We start from the raw sequence: 20,153 nt of genomic DNA, 5'->3' as shown, positions 1-20,153 counted from the left end.
AAACCTTGATCTATCGGCGCTTCAAGTTCAATTGGGTTGCCGTCTCCGTCTTCGGCCCCACTCTTTAGGGGTGCACCCCGCCTACGGACGGACAAACTTCAGTGACCAAGCCCAGCGGCCCTAGCCTCAAAGGCCCCAAGTCGCCTGCAAGTTCAGGGGCTAACCGCCAACAAAAGGTAGCCCGTGCAGTGTCATGCTTCCAAAACCTTACCTAGTATCTACGAGCTGACGTTCAGTTCATCGAATGACACCTTTCCCTTTTAGCCTCAACACTCCTTATATATAACACATATTGTGACTCGTGATCACAGAGTGATGCCTCTCTGGGCACTACATCATGTCTGCAGATTTATTTGCCGAGTTTAATAGTCTTTCAGGTAGCTCAACACCTGCACCAACTCAACCACAGCCACAACATCATCAGCAGCAGCAGCAGCAACAAGCACCTCTGCCGCCAAAGCCGCTGCAACGCAGCGAGACGCAGAATCTGTTTGAGCTCTTGGGGAATACCAACAATGCTTCACCAGTGAACAGCCAGCCGTGGTCAGGTCTTCAGTCTCAGACAAACACGCAGAACATATGGGGAAGTGCCCCGATCCCGTCGAAGCCGGCGGAGACGAATGACGACGACGACGATGGATGGGGCGATTTCGAGGTAGCTGAGCCATCGCAACCTCCGACGGTCAATGCGACTCCTGCTCAGACTCCAAGCCCTGCTCCATTCTCTGCTTCAGGTTGGGACACAGGTGAAAGTAGTACGCCGATCTCTGCGAACACATCATCCATACCATGGCCCAAACCAAATCCAGTCTCAGCTGCCGCCGTGGCCCAACGAGCACCTGGTGTGAAGCAACAACCGCCAACTAGAATTACAAGGGCTTCAACGATGGACCTTATGTCCAATAGTCTTGTTGATCTTGAGGCTTTGCAAAATCCTACCGGTGCCACCAAACCTCAGTCTTCGAAGCCCCAATCTCAGTCACAGGCGCAACCGCAGTCACAGTTTACGCAAGGTTGGGGGCAAGGACCAGTCCATCAAGAATCCCCGCATCCACGGATGAAAGCAAAGCTCAAGCCGTCTGCACAGGAGGACCCTAGCGTGCTCTTTGATGCTGAAGATTTTGAGCTACAAGTCGCTGAAGATGAAGACGATGATGAAGACGATGAATTCGGAGACTTTGAAAGTGTCCCCCCTCCAACTACGGTTAAACCGGCTTCCACAGCTGCTCCCATGAAGTCAACACCGGCCCCTCCGTTGATGGATCTCCTTTCCTTAGATGAGCCAGCTCCGATCCCCCCCAAACAAACCAGGAAAACCCCACCCGCCCAGCTTCTTGGGCCCCTGGCGTTTGGAGCTACTGCTACAAACTATCCTCAAGCTCCAAAATCGCCCTCATTCCAGGACCGTAACCCTTTCCCAGAACTGGCTATAAAAACGCCTATTTCTGCTGAGCCAAAGGAAGTGAATAAACCAAAAGAAGCAACTCCAGCTACAGCGTGGCCATCTTTCGAAAGCCCGATAGATCCTGAGCCAGCCAAATTCAAGGATCAAGAAGAAGAATGGGATGCCTGGGATGATTTTTCGGCCAGCGACAACAAAAAAGTAACCACCAGCACGAAAACAGCACCTGAAAGTTGGGATTGGGACGCTGTTGATGGTGTTCAGCCATCGCACAGCGATTCTCAGGGGGATGCCCCTCCGCCAATTAACGTCCCACCCCCTTCGGTCATCCTCTCTGCATTTCCTGATCTCTTGAATTCCGGCACTGCTCTATTCAAGCCTGTGTCTGGTCAGAGTGCATCCATCAAGCAGCGCATTCTGTCGGACTCGAAAGCTGTGGAGTTTTTAAAGGGCTACGTTCTGTTAGCGGAAACAGCAGCGCGCGTCATTGCTGGGCGCAAACAACGATGGCATCGGGACAAGATCCTGGCCAAGAGTATGTCAATCTCAGCTGCGGGAAGTAAGGGCATGAAACTAGCAGGAGTCGACAAAACACAGGCTGCACGCGAGGATCGTGAAGCTGCTGATGTAATAGCTGTATGGCGTCAGCAAGTTGGTCGTTTGCGATCGGCAGTTGCTGCGGCCAAGTCGGCCGATAAGGGCCTGACTCTGAAGGTTCCTGAGATTAGCGAAAACATGCAGGTGCATACAGCCAAGATGGTGCCAACAGCCCCTAAGGCTTGTATCATCTGCGGGTTGAAGAGAGAGGAGAGAGTGGCCAAGGTGGACGTTGAGGTGGAGGACAGCTTTGGGGAGTGGTGGGTTGATCACTGGGGACACAAGGCATGCAAGAACTTTTGGATAGAACATGAACAAAGGCTACGACAACGATGAGAGTCACCGAAACGATACATCTGAGGGAGGTCTAGTACTTTCAGTACATAGAAAAAACGTATTTGTTGGGCGGCATTCAATTGAACAAGAAGTTCGAGGGTATTGATGGTAGTCGATGGAGTCAATGTGTACACAGAACGACAGGGGTTTGGTGTTATCCAAGAGTGACACTTGATGGCCTATGCAGTCTGCAGCAGCGTTGCTCCACAGGCTGTGACATTATATAGCCAATCACCAGAGGCAATAGCTGCGGCCAGGTGATGTAGAGTGTGGGCGTCACTTCTTAGACGTAGTCACAGTCAAGTTGTACTCTTTGAGTGACAATGTGTGATGTGCAAGCATTGGTCCAGGATTGTCCGTGCTGCTGAACAGCAATCGAGCCAGCACGTTATTGATGATATGCGGGGCTGGACCGTTACACGACCTCGGGCTAGGGAAAGCGGATGAAGTGGAAAGCGGCGTGATGATCAACATGTCGCTTCAGAAACTTGAGAACATGAACTTGTTGAGAATGGCTTGCCTATCCTGGTTGAAGTATGATCTTGATGTTAGACGAGCCAGAGCTGCAGCCTGGTGATCAAGAAATATGACCATCGGCCAATACCTAAGGCTCTGATAACGAGCCCTAGGTAGGTTTGTGATTGAACCATGACTTGATCGCGGTCAATTGAAAACCATCTGAAGTATTAGTCAAGGTCCTTTCCCCCTTGACCCTTGATTATCACAGCATTCAATGAAAAAAGATGTGCGTGCTGCAAGTCGTTCTGGACGTTAACAGAAACGAAAGTCAAACCTCCGTGGCCCACTCCGGGCCGTGTGGGTGTGATAAAAGAAAAACTCCCGAATGACCAGGTTGCCAGGAATACTGGGCTTCTGAGAGCAGAACAAAAAGAATGCCAAAATCTTGAGATGGATGGTGCATGCTCGCTTGTTTCCTAGAGCGGGTTAGTGAGATATGCCAAGAGTCCTGGACTTTGACATTGTGTGTGTATTACTATGTGCGACTATTGTCAGATGGAAAACAACCGATTACAACGAGGCCATCTCAGTACATAGGTAGCTGTCAGATGCGACTCTTGGTTGGCTTTGAATAAGAGAGGTGCTATATACTACATGGGACTAACATAGAAAGCTAATACTAGTATACATTTGTAGGTATTAAATATCTGTTCAAAAACGATAGAGTAAGGTACATTCTAGGGTTGCGAGATACTACCAAACCGGAAGGATTGCTACTTGTTTGTGTCTGCCTCGTGCCGAGTTACGATCCGTTTCAATACACTTACTTCCATGTCACCCATGGAATGACTTGGTATTACACCACACTCCTGTCTTACCTGCTAGCAGTTCAATGAACGGCCTGCTCATCTTGCTTCTCAAACGTCAGGTCAGTGATATTTGCCATATCTTCTACTCGACAGGAATATTAGCGATACTATAATAAAAGAAGATGTAGACCTTGAATAAGACCACCGGCAATAACTGGCCCAAGCGGCTAAGATATCCATCCACAGTTGATGTTTTTAAGCCGGGGCAAGATCCATGCAGAAGAGAAGTGGGGGCATTTTTGAGGTTCTGGAGAGACTTTGGACTTGAGTATCTTTTCCCCTCATCTGCCAGTCAAGATTACCTGGACCGGTTCTAATTTGGGGAAGAAAGACAATAGAGTACTTACCAAGTAGGTACTCCTCTATATGTCGTTCTGATGGTCATGGCTGCCTCTTCCCTTCATTCCCATGTGTTGCTCACCCCACTCCATTAACGGGCTACTGCCGCAGGAAACAATAAGGCAGGTACTGCTCCGATCGTTTTGTGGTCACCTTACCTCGCTGGTGGTGTTTCGCTGTCTTGGTTCTAGCCCTGTGTCCCAGTTGTGGCAGTTTAGACTGTCAGAGGTACCTACCTGAACAAGTATACATAGAGGTAGCTCATTATTAGATAGCCTATCACTCCCACCACATCTTCTTCTTATATCCTTCACCCACTTCACTTACGTTACGAATCTCTCTCTTTCTCTCCTCACCTCACCTCACCTTTCCCTCGCCTTCACCACCTCTTCTTCTCCCTCTCTCCAGCTTCTCGCCCTCTCCCCCCGCGCTCTACTCTCATCCTCCTCTTCTTTGACCCTTGTTCCGCTACTATCCCATTACATCAGCTGTTGAAGCTTTCTTAACCATAGACTACGCCTCCCGCGTATCGTTCAATAGCCCACTCGCCCGCCTCCGCCGCTGCTTTCTGAACCGGAGTACTCGCAACGACCCTTGACCCCGCTATCCCGCCTCGCGTACAAACAACCTACCGCAGAAAAAAAAACACACTGCATCACCTCCATCTTGCTGCCCCCGCCTTCTCCAGCATACATTCAACGTCTTCGCAGCACCCCCAGCGTCGACGACAAGGTTAGTGATTTCTACTTTTTTCTTTTCTGGATGAGCGTCTGTTTGGCCATATCGTCGAAGCGCATGTCATTTTGAGCACCCTTGCTCTAAATGTGCGCTACATACGAGTGACGATCGTCCGAACATATCGGCTTGCGCCTCCACGAATTCGCTTGCCAGGCCAACTATTAAGGCGACATTATCTAACACAATTAATAGATTTGAACAGATATCCCCTTGTCTGTCTGTTGTTCTCCGCCTCAAACCCTTTATCCTCTTCTCGCACCGCTCTTCACGAACTACCTCTCAGCAAAATGTCGGCCCCTCAAGACTCCATCCCCGGCAACGGCAGTGACATCCTCGATCAGATGGATCAGCTCAGAATGGATGACCGCCTCGGCCCTGACGGCGAACCTGCCCCTAAGACGGAGGAGGAGTACGCTCAGGCCCAGCTCACCCTTCGTGCGATCGTCTCCTCCAAGGAAGCCGGTGTCATTATTGGCAAGGCCGGCAAGAACGTCGCTGATCTCAGAGATGAGACTGGTGTCAAGGCCGGTGTCAGTAAGGTCGTGCAAGGTGTTCACGACCGTGTCCTGACCATCACTGGTGGTTGCGATGCTATTTCTCGTGCCTATGCCATTGTTGCTCGCGCTCTATTGGAGGGTGCGCCTGCGATGGGCATGGGAGGCGTAGTCCAAAGCAATGGGACTCATCGTACGTCATATATCTTGCCCACAAGATAAACAAAATATCAGGTTTTACTAACTCGAGGTATAGCCATCAAGCTTCTCATTTCTCACAACCAGATGGGTACCATTATTGGAAGACAAGGTCTTAAGATCAAGCACATTCAGGACGCTTCTGGAGTTCGCATGGTTGCTCAGAAAGAGATGCTCCCTCAATCTACCGAGAGAATAGTCGAGGTTCAGGGTACTCCTGAAGGCATCCAGCGTGCTATCTGGGAGATCTGCAAATGCTTGGTCGACGACTGGCAGCGAGGCACTGGCACTGTTCTCTACAACCCGGTTGTTCGCACTCAGCCTTCCAACAGTGGTAACACCAGTGGTGGAGCAGGGTTCAACCAGGGCTCTGGCAGGAGCGATTATGGTGGTAGCCCTCGTGTCATGCGAACAGGCAACGGTGCCGACTTCAGCAACGGTAGCTCAAGGCCCTATAACCGCCGTTCCGACTCTGACGCAGCTCTTCGAGGCCCACCCACTCACGACGAGAATGGCGAGGAGATCCAAACTCAGAACATCAGTATCCCCGCAGACATGGTTGGGTGCATCATCGGACGTGCTGGAAGCAAGATTAGCGAGATCCGGAAGACATCAGGCGCACGCATCTCCATTGCCAAGGTAAATCATCTGACTTTGAGCTTGTTTATTACGTTACTGATTTATGAACTGCAGGCACCCCACGATGAGACTGGTGAGCGTATGTTCACCATCATGGGTACCGCTAAGGCCAACGAGTCGGCACTTTTCCTCTTGTATGAGAACCTAGAGGCGGAGAAGATGCGCCGAAGCCAACTTCAAGAGGCCGAATAGCCGACTTTCAGAAGAAATCTCGTTGATTTTTGCTTTTCTCGTGCTCCATGCGACTTGCTAAAATAAGTTTTTGGCAGGATGGGCTGGGGCATTTCAGATCTGACTTGCCGCGAGGCTTGTGTTTTCAGTTAGGACGATACCAGATGGCAGCATTACGAGCGACTGAATCCATTTGTCCGACCCATTCCCCCTTATCAACCCCGAAAACCCTCCATCATAAAACTCGTTTCTTTTCCTGATTCTTACCCTTCTCAATATCTTTGCTACATCAATTAGGGTTTGACTAGTGTCGATTCCGACTCGAGCCTTACCTGTCACATCTTCGCCTTTTAAACCGAACCAGCTTCTTTTTTTTGGCGAGCAGATCGCTACCAAACACTGCAGCTTGCCGTCTATATCAGCTTCGCCCACCTGGAGTTTTTGGCAATGGCATGCTTGTCCTCCGGGGGCATGATATAGTTCTTCTTATGACTGTTCAACCAAAACGGCGCAGTCCGAAATGGTTATGGCTAATGACACAAAATCATCCTTGACGAGCTGGTAACGACAGGATCAGCGCAATCTCTCAGGACCGAGAAGGGCACATCACGGCTCCTCTCAATCAATCTCTACTCACACTTCGCATCACCTTCCCCTCTCTTTCACCTCGCACAAATGTTTCTATCTCTTACACCCTCGGATCCCGACATTGTCACTCGACCCGCGCCTCCCATCTTATCGCTCACATAATTCTCATATCACCCATCGCTCTCGCATACCCCCTTCGGCATCACATACACCGGCTCGCCCATTGTGTATTCCGTTCCTCGCGACCCAATACCATGTTAAGTGACTCTTCATTCAGTGTTGGGATTTACAAGATATTCTTAGCAGGGATGGATTTAGCTTGGGCCCAATAGCCACTAAATAAAAGCAAAATTATGAGCAGAACCATTGCTGTGTGAGACTAATTGAAGTGAAATTGTATTGTTGCGATATGAATCCCAATGGGGCTGGTGAAACCAGCTTAGTCAACGAATGAACCCTTGAAATAGAGTCATGTTGTGGCTGTGGTTTTTGGTGGGGCGCCGATCTCATGGTTTGAATTGAAGCCAACTTGTCAGTTTCATCATGGCAACTCTGGTTGATTAAATTACCCATTTTACCGGCTCCTTTTACGTTCTCTTCGTTTCTTCCTTTCTCTCCTTAGCACACGTACCAAACAAGACTGTCACTTCTTAGACTTTTGACAATTATTTACCTACCTCTCGTTTAGTTAATTAATACGCTCCATCAACCAAGGATGGCGCGCTCAAAGCAACCGGCCATCAAGCGCGAAGCGTCGTCCGAGTTCTTTAACAAGACAACCGCAACATGGGAAGATACCGACAAATCGCAAAAGAACACTTCCAACGGGAATGTTGTGAAAAAGGACATCATTGATGCCACACCAGCTCTCGCGCCGGACGCAGGGGTCTTGCAGCTTGTTATCGCGGTTGCGGGTATCTATGCTTCATTGTAGGTTTGACCCTTGCCAGCGTTCCATTGATCAATTACTGACGCTGTTATCGCGAATAGCCTCACTTGGGCATACCTTCAGGAAAAGCTCACCACCAAGCCCTATGGTCCTGTCGACGCTCCGGAAGTCTGGCGGTTTCCCGTCTTCCTCAACACTATTCAATCCGTCTTCGCCGCGATCGTAGGCGCTGTCTACCTATATGCTTCGACTCCCGCCAATACCTCTGCGCCTCCCGTCATTCCCTCACGTCGCATCCTTGCGCCTCTCGCCCTTGTCGCCGTTACAAGCAGTCTCGCCAGTCCGTTTGGCTATGCGTCGTTGGCGCATATCGACTATATCACCTTCCTCCTGGCAAAAAGCTGCAAGCTGCTACCTGTCATGTTCCTCCACATCACCGTATTCCGCCGCCGCTATCCCCTGTACAAGTACCTTGTCGTCGCGGCCGTGACGCTTGGCGTGGCTGTCTTTACTCTCCACTCTGGAAAGAAGAAGGGGAGTAAGGTTCGCCCCGATGATGCGAGCACGGCGTGGGGCCTTTTGCTGCTCGGCGTCAACCTCCTATTTGACGGCTTGACGAACAGCACTCAGGATCACATCTTCCAAACATTCCGCCCTTACTCGGGACCCCAGATGATGTGCGCCAACAACATTATGAGCACAATCGTTACGGGCGCTTACTTGGTCATCAGCCCCTGGTTGGTCGCTACAGGTCTTGGAGAGTGGTTCGGCATGGACGTAGCTGGTAACGCCGGTGAGCTCAAGGCTGCCCTGGACTTTATGGCTCGGTATCCCGCTGTCTGGAAGGATGTTCTTGGTTTCGCCGCGTGCGGTGCCGTCGGCCAGGTCTTCATCTGTAAGTTTCTACTGCCCTCATACCACCTGTCAACATCATCAGCTGACCAATTGTTTAGTCTACACCCTTTCCACTTTCTCATCAGTTCTTCTCGTTACTGTGACGGTGACTCGAAAGATGTTCACAATGATTCTGTCAGTCCTCGCTTTCGGCCATCGCCTTACGCAAATGCAGTGGCTCGGCGTTGCGCTTGTCTTTGGCGGCATTGGCGTTGAGGCTGGAATTGCGCGACAAGAGAAAATGGCCAAGGAAACCGCTAAGAAGGCTCAACAGAATGGAAAGAAGGAATTATAGACGGTCCGGTTTTCTGTTGATTTGTAGTAAAACACAACCAATGCATGGGCTGGATGACATGATTGCAAAGGGTCAAGGTATATATCAAGTTGTGTGAATGGGCGCATCATGGGGTTGTCCGAAAGACCTGCTCTCAAAACTTTCCCAATAGAGTATTAAACTTAGATATAGTCAGATGATACAGGATATATCGCATAGAGAGCTTTTAACGATGTGGTAACCATTTTGATTATCACTATGTAGTTCCTCCATAACATGGTCTGGATGTTCCAAGACCCCTTTGCTTCCTAAACGCCTTGCTGCTATAACCAAGACAGCAACTCGTCTTTCCCGTGGCCGTAGCTCCATGCCCTTTCCCTGACTGGGTATTTGAGCTCTCCCCATGTTTCCCACAAAGGGTTCCATAAACCATACGCCACTCCGTTTTGTTGTCCAAAATGGACAAAGAGAAACCAAAAACACGAAAATGAAACAAGTTGACAAGACGGGACGTCTTTGTCTATATTACACTAGGCCGTCGTGGAATCACCCGATGCCATGCGCTCTGCGTTGCTGAAAATAGCGAATGTCTGTGTGTTGAAGAGGGGATAACGATTGGATAAGATGAGTGACAAAGAAGATATATTTTGATATTTGCGTATCGTCGTGCGGACAGTCGAAAGACCATCCGGGATCGAGGGTCGGATTAAGTGCAGTCAAGATATCCGTCCCATTGCTTAAAAAGAAAACGCCCGGAAATGCTGGTTTCACATAGTTGTATAGCGAGTGTTAAGATTAAAAGAAAATTTGAGCGAAGGTATCGTACGTTTTCCTTCCATGTGGAAGTTGCATCGTTCGGCTTCGAAACATGATACTATGGTCAAGCTTCATCATAAGAGATCATCAATTGATCGAATTATAGGTGCTTCGCCCTTGGTAGGTGGACTCCTTGGATCTGCAACAACTGGTGGTCTCCCAAATGTTGAGAAAGGGTCACGAGGAAACATGCCGGCTCGAGGAGAGAACAAACCCTGACCCGGAGTCGGGGGACTTTCCACAAATCGCATACCGGCAACTTCATGCACGTCGTGAAGCGGGTTGTTGGTCATTGTCTCGGCTCTGGGCGATAACAAGGCATCGTCCTCTGGATATGAGCCAGGAAGAGCTATCGTCCTCTGAAATGGGCTGTCGTTGAACTTCATCTCGGGTGGTGCTGGATTGAACCTTGGGAAGGTCATACTCTGGAAGCCAAAGCTTGCCTGAGAAGGAAATCCGGGAGAAGGAGGCGGCTTCATGGTCGAATCCATCATAGGTGATGGAGCCAAAGTCGAAGGTGCCAACGTAGGTAGTGCCAACGTAGGTGGCGCCAATGTGGGCAGCGGCGCCTCGCCGTGATTCGAGACGGGTCTCTTTGGTAGATCGCCCAATTTGAAAGGGTTCAGTTTATCGGATGGCCGTTGCTCGATCTCATCCTTCCATGTACATGTGGGGGGAGCAGAAGCTGGGCCTGGTGAAACTGGTCGAGGGCCAGGTGTCGAGTTGCCACGTAACCGAGTGGGACTCGAGCTCAGGTTCGAATCCTTGACGTCCTCGCCTTGTGATGGAAGAGGCGCAGTTTGGGGTTCCTTAGGTCCAATGTCGATGGCGTTGGCGGACAGTGTAAGTCTGTGCTTGGAAGGTTTGCGACCAGGTCTGGGGCGGTTTGAGGGCTGGGCCGTGCGCTTTGTTGACACTTCCTTCTGGAAGTCTTGTAATGAATACATGAGCTTCATGTTTGGGCTGATCCATTGACTTTTGGCTTGGGCAGCATAGTAAGCATCGTTGACAGTAAGTTCAGGTCTCTGGAACAGTCCGTAGGCAATAATCAAACTGGCAGATCGGCTAGCACCCTGTTGACAGTGGATAAGCACACGCTTGCCAGCCTTGGTACGGTCATCAATAACATTGCACAGATTCATAAGATCGGGAGTAATATCAGTGTTGTGGTCCCAAGGAATATGAATGTACTCGGGCTCCTTAAACTGGAGCGCCTTGGGCGTTGTTGGTGTCTCAACCGAATCTTCGCCTTGAGGAAACTCCCAGGCTGTCATGAAGCTGGCTGTAGACACAGCAGTGTCGGGCTCAGCAATAGACATAGGGCGTCGTTTGGCCCTGTTGATTTCAAACGGGTTGCTGACCTCCCTGGCGCAGTTAATGACTACATCAAAGCGAGCTGCCTCGTCTGCGGTAGGTTCCGAGTAGAGGAAGATATTATCCCCATAGATGGCAATTGGTCCGTCAGGGTATCCAGGAGTCTTCATGTCCTCGTTGTTCTCATTGTCGCGGTAAGGATCATCATCTCGGAAGGCCATTTGAGTACGAATCGGTGAGTCCTCTTCCGTGATGGCAGAATGAATGGTTGTTGGCTTGAGAGTCGACTTGGATGGACGCAACACCTCTGAGAGTCCGGATTCGTTTCGTTCCAGTACCTTGGGAAAGGTCATGCCGCCTGGTGGGCCAAATGTTGCCGACTTGAGACCGGAGGACATGTGAGGCGACGAGCATGAGTGCTTCAGAGCTCGGCGCTGGAGCATAGGCATGGCCGGAGAAGGCGGGACCTCTAGAGTGGTCTTGTGGTTCAAGTCAGAAGTGTTGGTGTTGAGACTCAACTGGCTGGGCTTTCTCCTCATGGCCGGAATCGTAGGCTTGATGAATGATGGAGAGGCTGGCTCAGAAACCAACGAAATGTTTGCTGTGGCGGTCGAAACAGCGAAGGGGGGTTGAATAGACAGACCCTTCATGTTGCGTCCACGCCGCGGCGAGGGCGATGTCATGGGTCGCTGTAACCGAGGCGGTTCGCTTAACATGGTACTGCTGTTGGTGTTGTAGTTCATGCTCATGTTGTTGACGCCAAGAGTGCCAAAGCTGGTAGCAGGGAAGTTGTTGAGTGGGATAAGGTTCATGGGAGAATCGGGAGAAGAGGAAGGAGAGGCATCTGACAGAGGCGAAGAGTCGGTTGTAGATAGCGTTGTGGTGGGTGAAGAGTCGGCCGACTCGGAGGTTTGTGTTGATGTGCTATCATGGTGCTTGTGAATTGAGTCCACTGGCATCATGCTTGGTGCAAGGCCATGTTGGTGAGAGGCACCCATCATGCCAGGTCGCTTAGTGTCCATATCGACAAATTTAGTGTCCATAAGTGTGACAGTGTCTTGATCTGCCATAGTCTCGGCATCCAGGTCAAATACTGTCATGAAAGGCGGTATTTGATCCTCGTACACTCTCCGGTCTGTAACTGAAGGCATGTTTTGGTGGTGGTTGGGTGGTTGGGTAAGTTTCCGTCCTATGCGCGCAAAAGGCCGAAGCAGATTTTGAGGTCAATTATGATCTTGTCGTTTGCGCCGTAGGTCTTGCTTCGAGGGTTCGTGCTGGGCGTTGAAATACACCAGGGTTGACTTGCAGTCCGTGAAAATGTTGATGAAATTAGGTGCAAAGATTTGGAGAATTGAGCAGCAAGTGGTAAATATTGCGGTATGAGAAACGAATGGTTTTCCAAGGTAGCGGTGCGATCGAGAACAAGTTAAGTCGGTCGTTCGAATGGTCAGCACAGCTGATCCTGTCGCTGAGCGTGCCGGGTAGTGGGCAGTGCTCGGTAAAAATGCACGCAAGAATCCTCGGCTTGTGAATAAGAGAAGGTAAAAAAGATGCTCTTGGCGAGAAACGTATCGCGAGCTGGGGCGATAAAATCAATCGAAGAAACAAGCTACTGTCGAATCTAGCGGGTAGCAGGAAGAATAAGGAACGAGCCCAGATGAAGTGAGACAAAGAACTGGCGCCTCGACGATAGATAGCGGCAGGGCAGGGCTGCGAGTGGCGCTGTTAAAGTCGCGAGATCATTATTTCCCTTTACTAGGGAGACCGAGTCGTCGTTCGAGGAGGGGAGGTTATATCAGACTTCTTGGGCTGATCTGGGGGAGGGCAAAGGGAAGGGCAAAGAGGTTAAGATTTGAATTTCGAAAGATCAAAGTGAGGAGAGAAGTGAGAGAGAAAGACGAGAGGAAGAGTAATGAGTTGGAGGGGAGTGTGAGACGTCTTGGGATTGGATTGGATTGAGTTTAGCTTCTGGGGGAGAACTGGTAGCCCTTGGGGGTGTGCGCGCGAGCAATGAGCAATCCATGAGATGGAACCTGGTACCCAGCAGGCGCTACCGGCGAAGGAGGTACTTACTGTATGTATTCCCGACCACGACACAGTACATACAGGGCCTCCACTGCCATGGACGGGCAAGTCAGCTGCCTGGTGGAGGCTCCAAGCCCTGCAAAAGGAGACCGAGCGTTGCCCGCCGACATAGCAACGGCGGCACCTAAAACAATAATTGAAGCATCCAGTCCAATCCAGGGAAGTCTAATCCGGCCACAACTACAGCAGTACCTGGTAGATAATTATAATTCAACATGTTGTTGAACTGCACACGGCGGCAATTCTTTTTTATTTTCGTATTCAATATGAAACAAATATCCGCCTTCAATAGGCGGCACTGAAAGCGTTAACAAGCGGCAATGTTTGTAGGTACACATGTATCCTGCACGTGAAGAAAAGAGAACAGAAGTGGGAGGGAAACCTGCGTGAGATCCTTGAACCAGGTTCGGAATGGGTGCAAAATCAAGAATAGCATCCATACGAAACATGCACAACTGGCAACCTAGTATTGCTAACAATCGACAACAAGTATTTTTTGGTGGAGATCTAGTCTAGATCTTCGTACTGCGTCTGGATGGAATATCTGCACAACACATTTGTTGAGCTGCTCCGGTCACGAGTATCGAAGCGAATAATATTGAATGGCCAAATCGAGTCCAGATCCTTATGTCACTCCCTTGCCAATAGACAACTTACGGTGTCCAATGAGAGACAAAGACTGGAATTAAAGAATGAGAGACTCCATCATAGACATCGACATACACACTAGGCTCGCCTGCGAGAGCCAACTGAACAGAATTGCACTGAGCTGATGCCACCATTAAGGATGGATCTCCAGCTCTTTTCACTCTCTTAGGTTGCTCTAATTCCAGAGTGAGGATGGGATAGATGAGCGGGCAGGTCAGTAGAATGGGGCGAGCTGCTTCAAAGGCGCTACAACGAACCACTCACAGCTCTTCTCAGAGGTTCCAAGCTAGCCACGGCCGTAAATTCTGCTTTGTGAGTGGACGACCTCCCTGCACGAAACGCGTCGGGATCCTAAATATAGACCTCGAGCAGCACTCTGCAGCACTGGAACAGCATGAAAGGCGCTTACAGTCAGCCAATCATGTATCCGAAACCAAATTGGGACTTGAGAGTTGCAGAACAAGAACAAGGGGGGGGGGGGGGGGGGGGGGGGCGCAAACGGACGGGGTGTGTGGCAGTGGGACGTCGCGACGCTTGCTGCTCCCAAGGTGGAGGATTTAAATTTAAACCACTGGCGTTAAGTACCTTCTTCCTGGTCTGTAGCAGAACGTACACTGTGCTGCGCCGTGCTGATGGATAGCTGCTTGACAATAATAAATGGATAATTTGCGGATCAACCTAGTCAACATATCCGTAATGTCAGGGCTATCTGAGATCTTGACAATTTGGGAAACGATAGACAAGCGCGGATTCGCTTGCTCAATCAGGAGTTGTCAAAGACAATTGTTCACTCTCAAACTTTCAAGATTCCAGCGTTGGTGTTTCTGCAGATCAGTTCACCAGTTTAATTATTACATGCCCGTTTTGTCATCAAACCTCGTCAACCGCCTGCCCATATACAGTCTTGTGTTATGTAGGGCTGCAGCTCGTCATGTCTTTACATTAGTAGATAACTAGCAAGCGCCGTTTTACGGTATGCCCAAGAGGAGATTTGTTCATCTGGTAGGTAGTCGGTTATCGTCTCAACCGCTGGCTGTGAAAGCGAAAGTGAAAGTGAAAGCGCCAGGTCTACGCCACCAAAGGAAAGGAAGTAAAGAAAGAGAAAAAAGCATGCCTGCCTGGCCTTACCCCGGCCCCGCCACAAACCCCGTCGTCCGTGATTCGACCATCTTTTGGCGTCACAGGTGGACAAGGGGTCTTCTGTAACCTCTCTGCAACGCAACTGTACTGCATGTAAGAGAACAGGCGGCTCAGAATCAGACTCAGGCTTACTCGTCAAGTTCAGACGGGTGAGAAAGGGGGTCCCCTGTTCCTCCACCGTCAACTAACCTTACTACGAATACCTGGCCCTGTTCAATGTTGCCGTACGGGGCCGGGTCCAACCAGAGTAAGAAAGTGCACTGGCTACTCGCTGGTCCTGGCGATAAGTCTGTCGCTGGCCGGGCAGCAGGGGCGGCGTCATAAAAACGGGCTGTAAACTGGATACGATCGAAACACGGGACGTTCTCGCGTGGCCTTTCTAGCCTTTGTTTGGAGTAGAGCTAGGGGCAGTAAAAAACTTGACTTGGAAGGTTTTGGATGTAGAAAATAGACAAGTAAAGAAACTCAACTATATCCCAGTCAACTGAGGCGGTAATTCCGTCTGTTATGCTCTAGACTCTTGTCGGTGGCCAAGTTTGTTTTGCCTCCTACTCCTGGTCCCTTGAGGTCATGTTGGGTTAAACTTGCCCGAATGTTGAAACTGTCAAAGGCCTCGTGGCTTAGCCTAGGCCGGCTTGCGCCACTGCGGCGCCTAATAAACAGTCCACATGGTTACGTCCAGTAGTACGTATATCCATTTCTATTCTCGGTCATTCAGTCACAGTAAGAAAGACACCCGAAGATATGAAGCTACATGCTGTTCCTGCTTGGACAGGACAAGGACTATTGAAGTTGAGTGAGTGGAGATATATACGAGACTAACAACTTGGCTATTGTACTTTTTTTTATAATACGATGGATTATTTTTATCGAGTTTAGAGCCAACTGATTGGACATGGTCTCTTCATCATGGTCAGTGTCATTCATGCATTCATTCGTTAGGTACCCAGCAATTAGTACCCGGGAACAGTAAGAAACAGTGACCATGCCAAAACCAATAGTACTCATCTCCCATCGGCATGTAAAAAAAAAAAAAATGGGCAAATTTAACTATTCAATCTAGCTTAATTATCTCTCTCTCTCAACGCTCCTTAGAGTAACCAAGACACTAGTCTAGATACCTACACACAATCACAAGTGGTCAGAAACATAACCGGGCCGCACTCTTCCCTTTTCGTTAGTCTCCTTCTGACGGCAGATCAAAAAGGCCGCCAAGCTACAAAAAGGGTGGTTCGCAGTTCTGAAACCCCTGGGGCTAGCCTGGTCTGGTAACTGCTGTAAGGAATGGAAACGGGAAAATCAAGAGACCCATCGAGTTTCAGCTTTTTTTTTTATCTAACCTAACGCTCTCAGACAAAAGACGATCAAATGACCAATGATGAGATGATCTACCAGATGCAGCAGAGACACGAAAAGACGATCACCTGAAAAGAGAAAAGAAAAGAAATGATTTTCTACCAGACCAGACCGCTACATACAGCACACGGAAATGGCACAGTCCAAATAAGAAAAATGTCTCTCAAATTACAATTGGCTAGCTGCACGTCAAATTGCTCAGAGGGGGGCGACGGTTACAGCCCACATAGTTATCAAATCCTTTTTTTAGCTTCTTTTTTTACCTTCCTTTATTCATCAGTCATGTCATTCACTCAATCGTTCATTCACCAATTCACTTATATGTACATGCAGTGATCCGTAACTAATAAGGAGCAATCTTGCAATCTGCCCCTGCAGGGTTCCTCCACACTGTTTGCGTCGTGTCCTGCCTTTGTAGGCAGTTGGACTTTTCATCTAACCCCCCAGAGTTTGAGAGACAAAAGGAAATTCGACCAGTTCCTTTGGTGTGCTTCACCTGAAAGTTGCAGCCCCATTAATGTTGTTGTGATGGGAGATTCTCGTTCCTAAAATGACATTCTTTTAATAATTACAGTACCTAGTTATTCTATGTACCAACAGTGACTCAGGCGGGTCTTGATCTGAAACGAGACTCTCTTCATTGCAGGGTTAACTTCGCCCTCACAGAATACGCAACACTCCATGATCATCCCGCAAATCCTTCCGTTCCCTTTAAGCCATTCATTCCCCCTGACTAGAAAATATTCAGACCGCAATTGCGTGTAGCCGCGACTGCGCTTGTTTCGTGTATATGGCTGTGTCGTCTTGCCGCTGGTTGAAGATTTATCCTACCCAGCCTGTTACTCGCTCGCCTAGGGAGCTCCAGACTCCAGCCACTCTTGAGACAGAAATATCTTACACTAACTAAACACTTCCTTTCTTTCCATGGGAGCCCTTATCCTCGTCCCTGTATCACGTGTCGCTAATCATGGCTTTGAGACTGTAATTTCTTATGACATACTATGTAGCCAGGGATCTGTAATATACCTACTCCGTATCTGTACCTTTCCAGTAACTGGCCTATTAGTCTTACTGTATGTATCCGTTTTTTTGTGTTTTTTTGCTTTTTCTACTCTGGCGATTCAGTCCAATTCTTTCATTAGCCTCGGTCATGCCTTGACCGACTCTTGGATATATCACTGAATGCTGGTAGCTTAATGCATGGGAGTTGTCTGAAGACATCCGAACGGTAATTAACATTTGTCACAACTTTCAGGAGAGCCGAGGCTGTCGTTGTCTTTCCCGAGTCATTCTTCAACACATATATCGACATCCGTGCTGCGTTATTGCTTTTGTCTTTTCTACATAGCTTATTTGCAAAATGGGTGGTTTATGTTGTATTGTCCAGATATTCCCCAGGGTCTAGTTGCACCATCCAGCTGCGCCAATGTTCCCTGCGTATAAGTGATATATGACGAACCTGGGCCTTTTCTGGCCCGTAGCGTAGGGTTAGTAGCAGATGCAGCGATAGTTGTTCCGTACAAGGATATCCGATCACTCTGTTTCAGGTAGAACGTGAAAACACTTACCGTATTACACAAGGTAGCACTGGTCCATCTGATAAACTCTTGGCTAACAGTTCCTGGCCTTATATCCGTTGGTTTTAATATTTGTTGGGGAAACGATTTTACGACTTGCAGGGTGTTGTTTTTTGTTTCGCGAAATAGTGTAGCAATGGGCAATATACTTACTGTTGCAAGTTAGAGTAAGGTGTACTCACTTTAACAAGGTAAACTACCTAACGATATTCTCAACATCGACTTATGACATAGACCAAGTCATTCATAGTTGCGAATGGCATTCAGCAACTAGAGTGTTAGTATATCCATTCTCCATGGCAACTAATCTTCTTACACCTCTGCTCAATCTGTCCCACCGCTTTGTTATGTTTCGTATAGATGGTACGATAGGTCATTAGTTTCATGTGACACAAAAAGAAAAATAACTACATATCACAAGTTTTGATCTATTTGAAGATCATGACATAAGACGCGAAGATTATTGACAGCTGTTTGATCAACCTCGTGGGAGACAGGTTGGGTCTGTTATTGAACTGGCAGCTCAAGGCATAGCCGAGCCATGTTGTGAACTTGGAGGGTTTGGAGTATGTCAGCAAAATATCAGAACGACGACTTGTCTAGAGTGAACAAATTATATTGAATTCTCTATTATGTTAATACTTGTCACATAAAATAATTATTGATTATGTTGGTTGCGGACAAGTTGTGATCTTGTTTTGTCAACTCTACTGCTAGAGGTGGTTCAAACATGAACTCCTGGGTCACTGGAATGGTATAGAAGCATTTATACAGTCAATATAGATATAAAAGAGTTCCGTTCAATATCTATCAAATAAAAAAGAAATTTTGATGTATTTTTGTGACAAGTTCGTCAGTTCATATGTTATCCCTCGAATCTTAAGCCAGCCATAGGGTAGGCTGCCGCCACTGGGTTCTTCCTTTCAGTGTTATTATAAGACTTCGACGAAACTTACAAGGCATACAGTCAATGGCTGATGTTAATTTATAGGTGCTAGTCAAAATCAGTTGTGGAATTCCATGTTCATAGTTATTAATGTTGTTAGGCCACACCTTCAAGCATCTATGATCTACCCCGTGAGCTAACTTCCCATGACATGCAACCGCGAAAGAGCAAATTATTATGCTCTACCTGATTTAAATGACTGTGTACAATACAATACTGTTTGGCTCAAGATCCATGTGAGTTTTGAGTTGTCTGTAGCATTGATGACTATACTATACGGGAGTTACGCATACGAATCAACATCACCATCGTCTTACCAGATCATATCATGTGTAATCACGGTATCGGCAAATATCATGTTCGGAGTGATACGAGAACAATAGAAAACATATATTTCAAGCAACATTAACATAAGGCACTTGATGGTCGTCTGTTGCACGCTTTCTGTTGTATGAGACGTCTTTAGGCAGACATCACCAAAGCCTACCGAGTAGGATATTTGCCGCATATCGGTAGCGAGGGCTCGTATGGCACGTACAGCCATAAAATGATTGACATGCTCTCCGTAATGCATTGTTTCCACAAGTGACATGAGAGTTGGCAATGGAATATGAGCTCCAAGACCCGATTCAACTCACAACCATGAGATGCTGAGCAGCATGACATGAACTACTGTGATGGATCATGAAGAAGCAAACAGAAAGACCATGGATCGGCCAATGCATGCAGATCACCGAAAATACAATGGAAAAATAGGAAATTGTTAGATTTGATATAGTTCTAATTGATAGGCCTGTCCTTCCTCACCGAAGGGCTGGCTAAAGAGGGTGTAAGAAAAGCTGTTTCCCAAGCCTCAAGGTGTAAGAATAAACGATCTAAGCACTCAATATAAGAAGGCGCAGGATTACCTGTATAATTTTTGCTCTTCTAGTTTCATCAATCAAGTCTTTTGAGGCCCGAGAGGGCTACCCCGAGAGCAAATAGCTATCAAGGACAGAGCATGCAGCAAGACAAACAAGGCATAAGACAAAACGCAGGGTGATGTGTTCGTGCATCAGTTTAAAGAACTGCAGCCAGTATTCTGGCTGGGTCTAGGCCCAAAAAGTAGATCAGTATCCAACGATATCCTCTAGATACACCACACTAATAATCAAGCACATGGGAGAACAAGTTGAGTAACACCACGTACTTGGTTTTTGCACTAGCTGTCACACAAATCGATTAGCACGATAAAAAATCCCGCGCTTGCTTTTTCGTCGGAAAACCGAGATGGTATGTAAGTTGAACGGAAACAGTCAATGCTCCTTTGAGATCTGCAGTAGTTACAGTAGTTACCAGTAGCGAAATGATAGTCTCTATGCAGATGTGGCCTTGAGCAGCTAGT

The 20,153-nt window shown here is 48.3% G+C and overlaps 4 protein-coding genes across 4 annotated transcripts; 3 read left to right on the top strand and 1 right to left on the bottom strand.

Annotated features, from left to right (window-relative positions):
* The first annotated feature begins 3 nt into the window (after positions 1-3).
* On the top strand, positions 4-2,473 carry EDB82DRAFT_221402 (uncharacterized protein). Its single transcript, XM_025726918.2, has one exon. The coding sequence runs from the start codon at positions 338-340 to the stop codon at positions 2,333-2,335; it is 1,998 nt and encodes a 665-aa protein (XP_025581437.1). The 5' UTR covers positions 4-337; the 3' UTR covers positions 2,336-2,473.
* Positions 2,474-5,027: 2,554 nt separating this feature from the next.
* EDB82DRAFT_526504 (uncharacterized protein) lies at positions 5,028-6,263 on the top strand (the record flags this gene model as incomplete). The annotated part of the gene is made up of 3 exons (XM_025726917.2): positions 5,028-5,427; positions 5,491-6,071; positions 6,126-6,263. The coding sequence occupies 3 exons, from the start codon at positions 5,028-5,030 to the stop codon at positions 6,261-6,263; spliced, it is 1,119 nt and encodes a 372-aa protein (XP_025581436.2).
* Positions 6,264-7,545: 1,282 nt separating this feature from the next.
* On the top strand, positions 7,546-8,908 carry EDB82DRAFT_477149 (UAA transporter; the record flags this gene model as incomplete). The annotated part of the gene is made up of 3 exons (XM_025726916.1): positions 7,546-7,760; positions 7,821-8,614; positions 8,673-8,908. The coding sequence occupies 3 exons, from the start codon at positions 7,546-7,548 to the stop codon at positions 8,906-8,908; spliced, it is 1,245 nt and encodes a 414-aa protein (XP_025581435.1).
* An 869-nt stretch (positions 8,909-9,777) lies between these two features.
* EDB82DRAFT_526502 (dual specificity phosphatase) lies at positions 9,778-12,168 on the bottom strand (the record flags this gene model as incomplete). Its single annotated transcript, XM_025726915.1, has 1 exon — positions 9,778-12,168. One exon carries the CDS (start codon positions 12,166-12,168, stop codon positions 9,778-9,780), a length of 2,391 nt encoding a protein of 796 aa, XP_025581434.1.
* Between the last annotated feature and the right edge of the window lie 7,985 nt (positions 12,169-20,153).

This window comes from Fusarium venenatum (assembly GCF_020744135.1).
Source record: "Fusarium venenatum strain MPI-CAGE-CH-0201 chromosome Unknown EDB82scaffold_3, whole genome shotgun sequence".
Taxonomy (NCBI): Eukaryota; Fungi; Ascomycota; class Sordariomycetes; order Hypocreales; family Nectriaceae; genus Fusarium; species Fusarium venenatum.
Note: the sequence above shows the minus strand (reverse complement) of the source record. Positions and strands in the feature narration are given on the sequence as shown.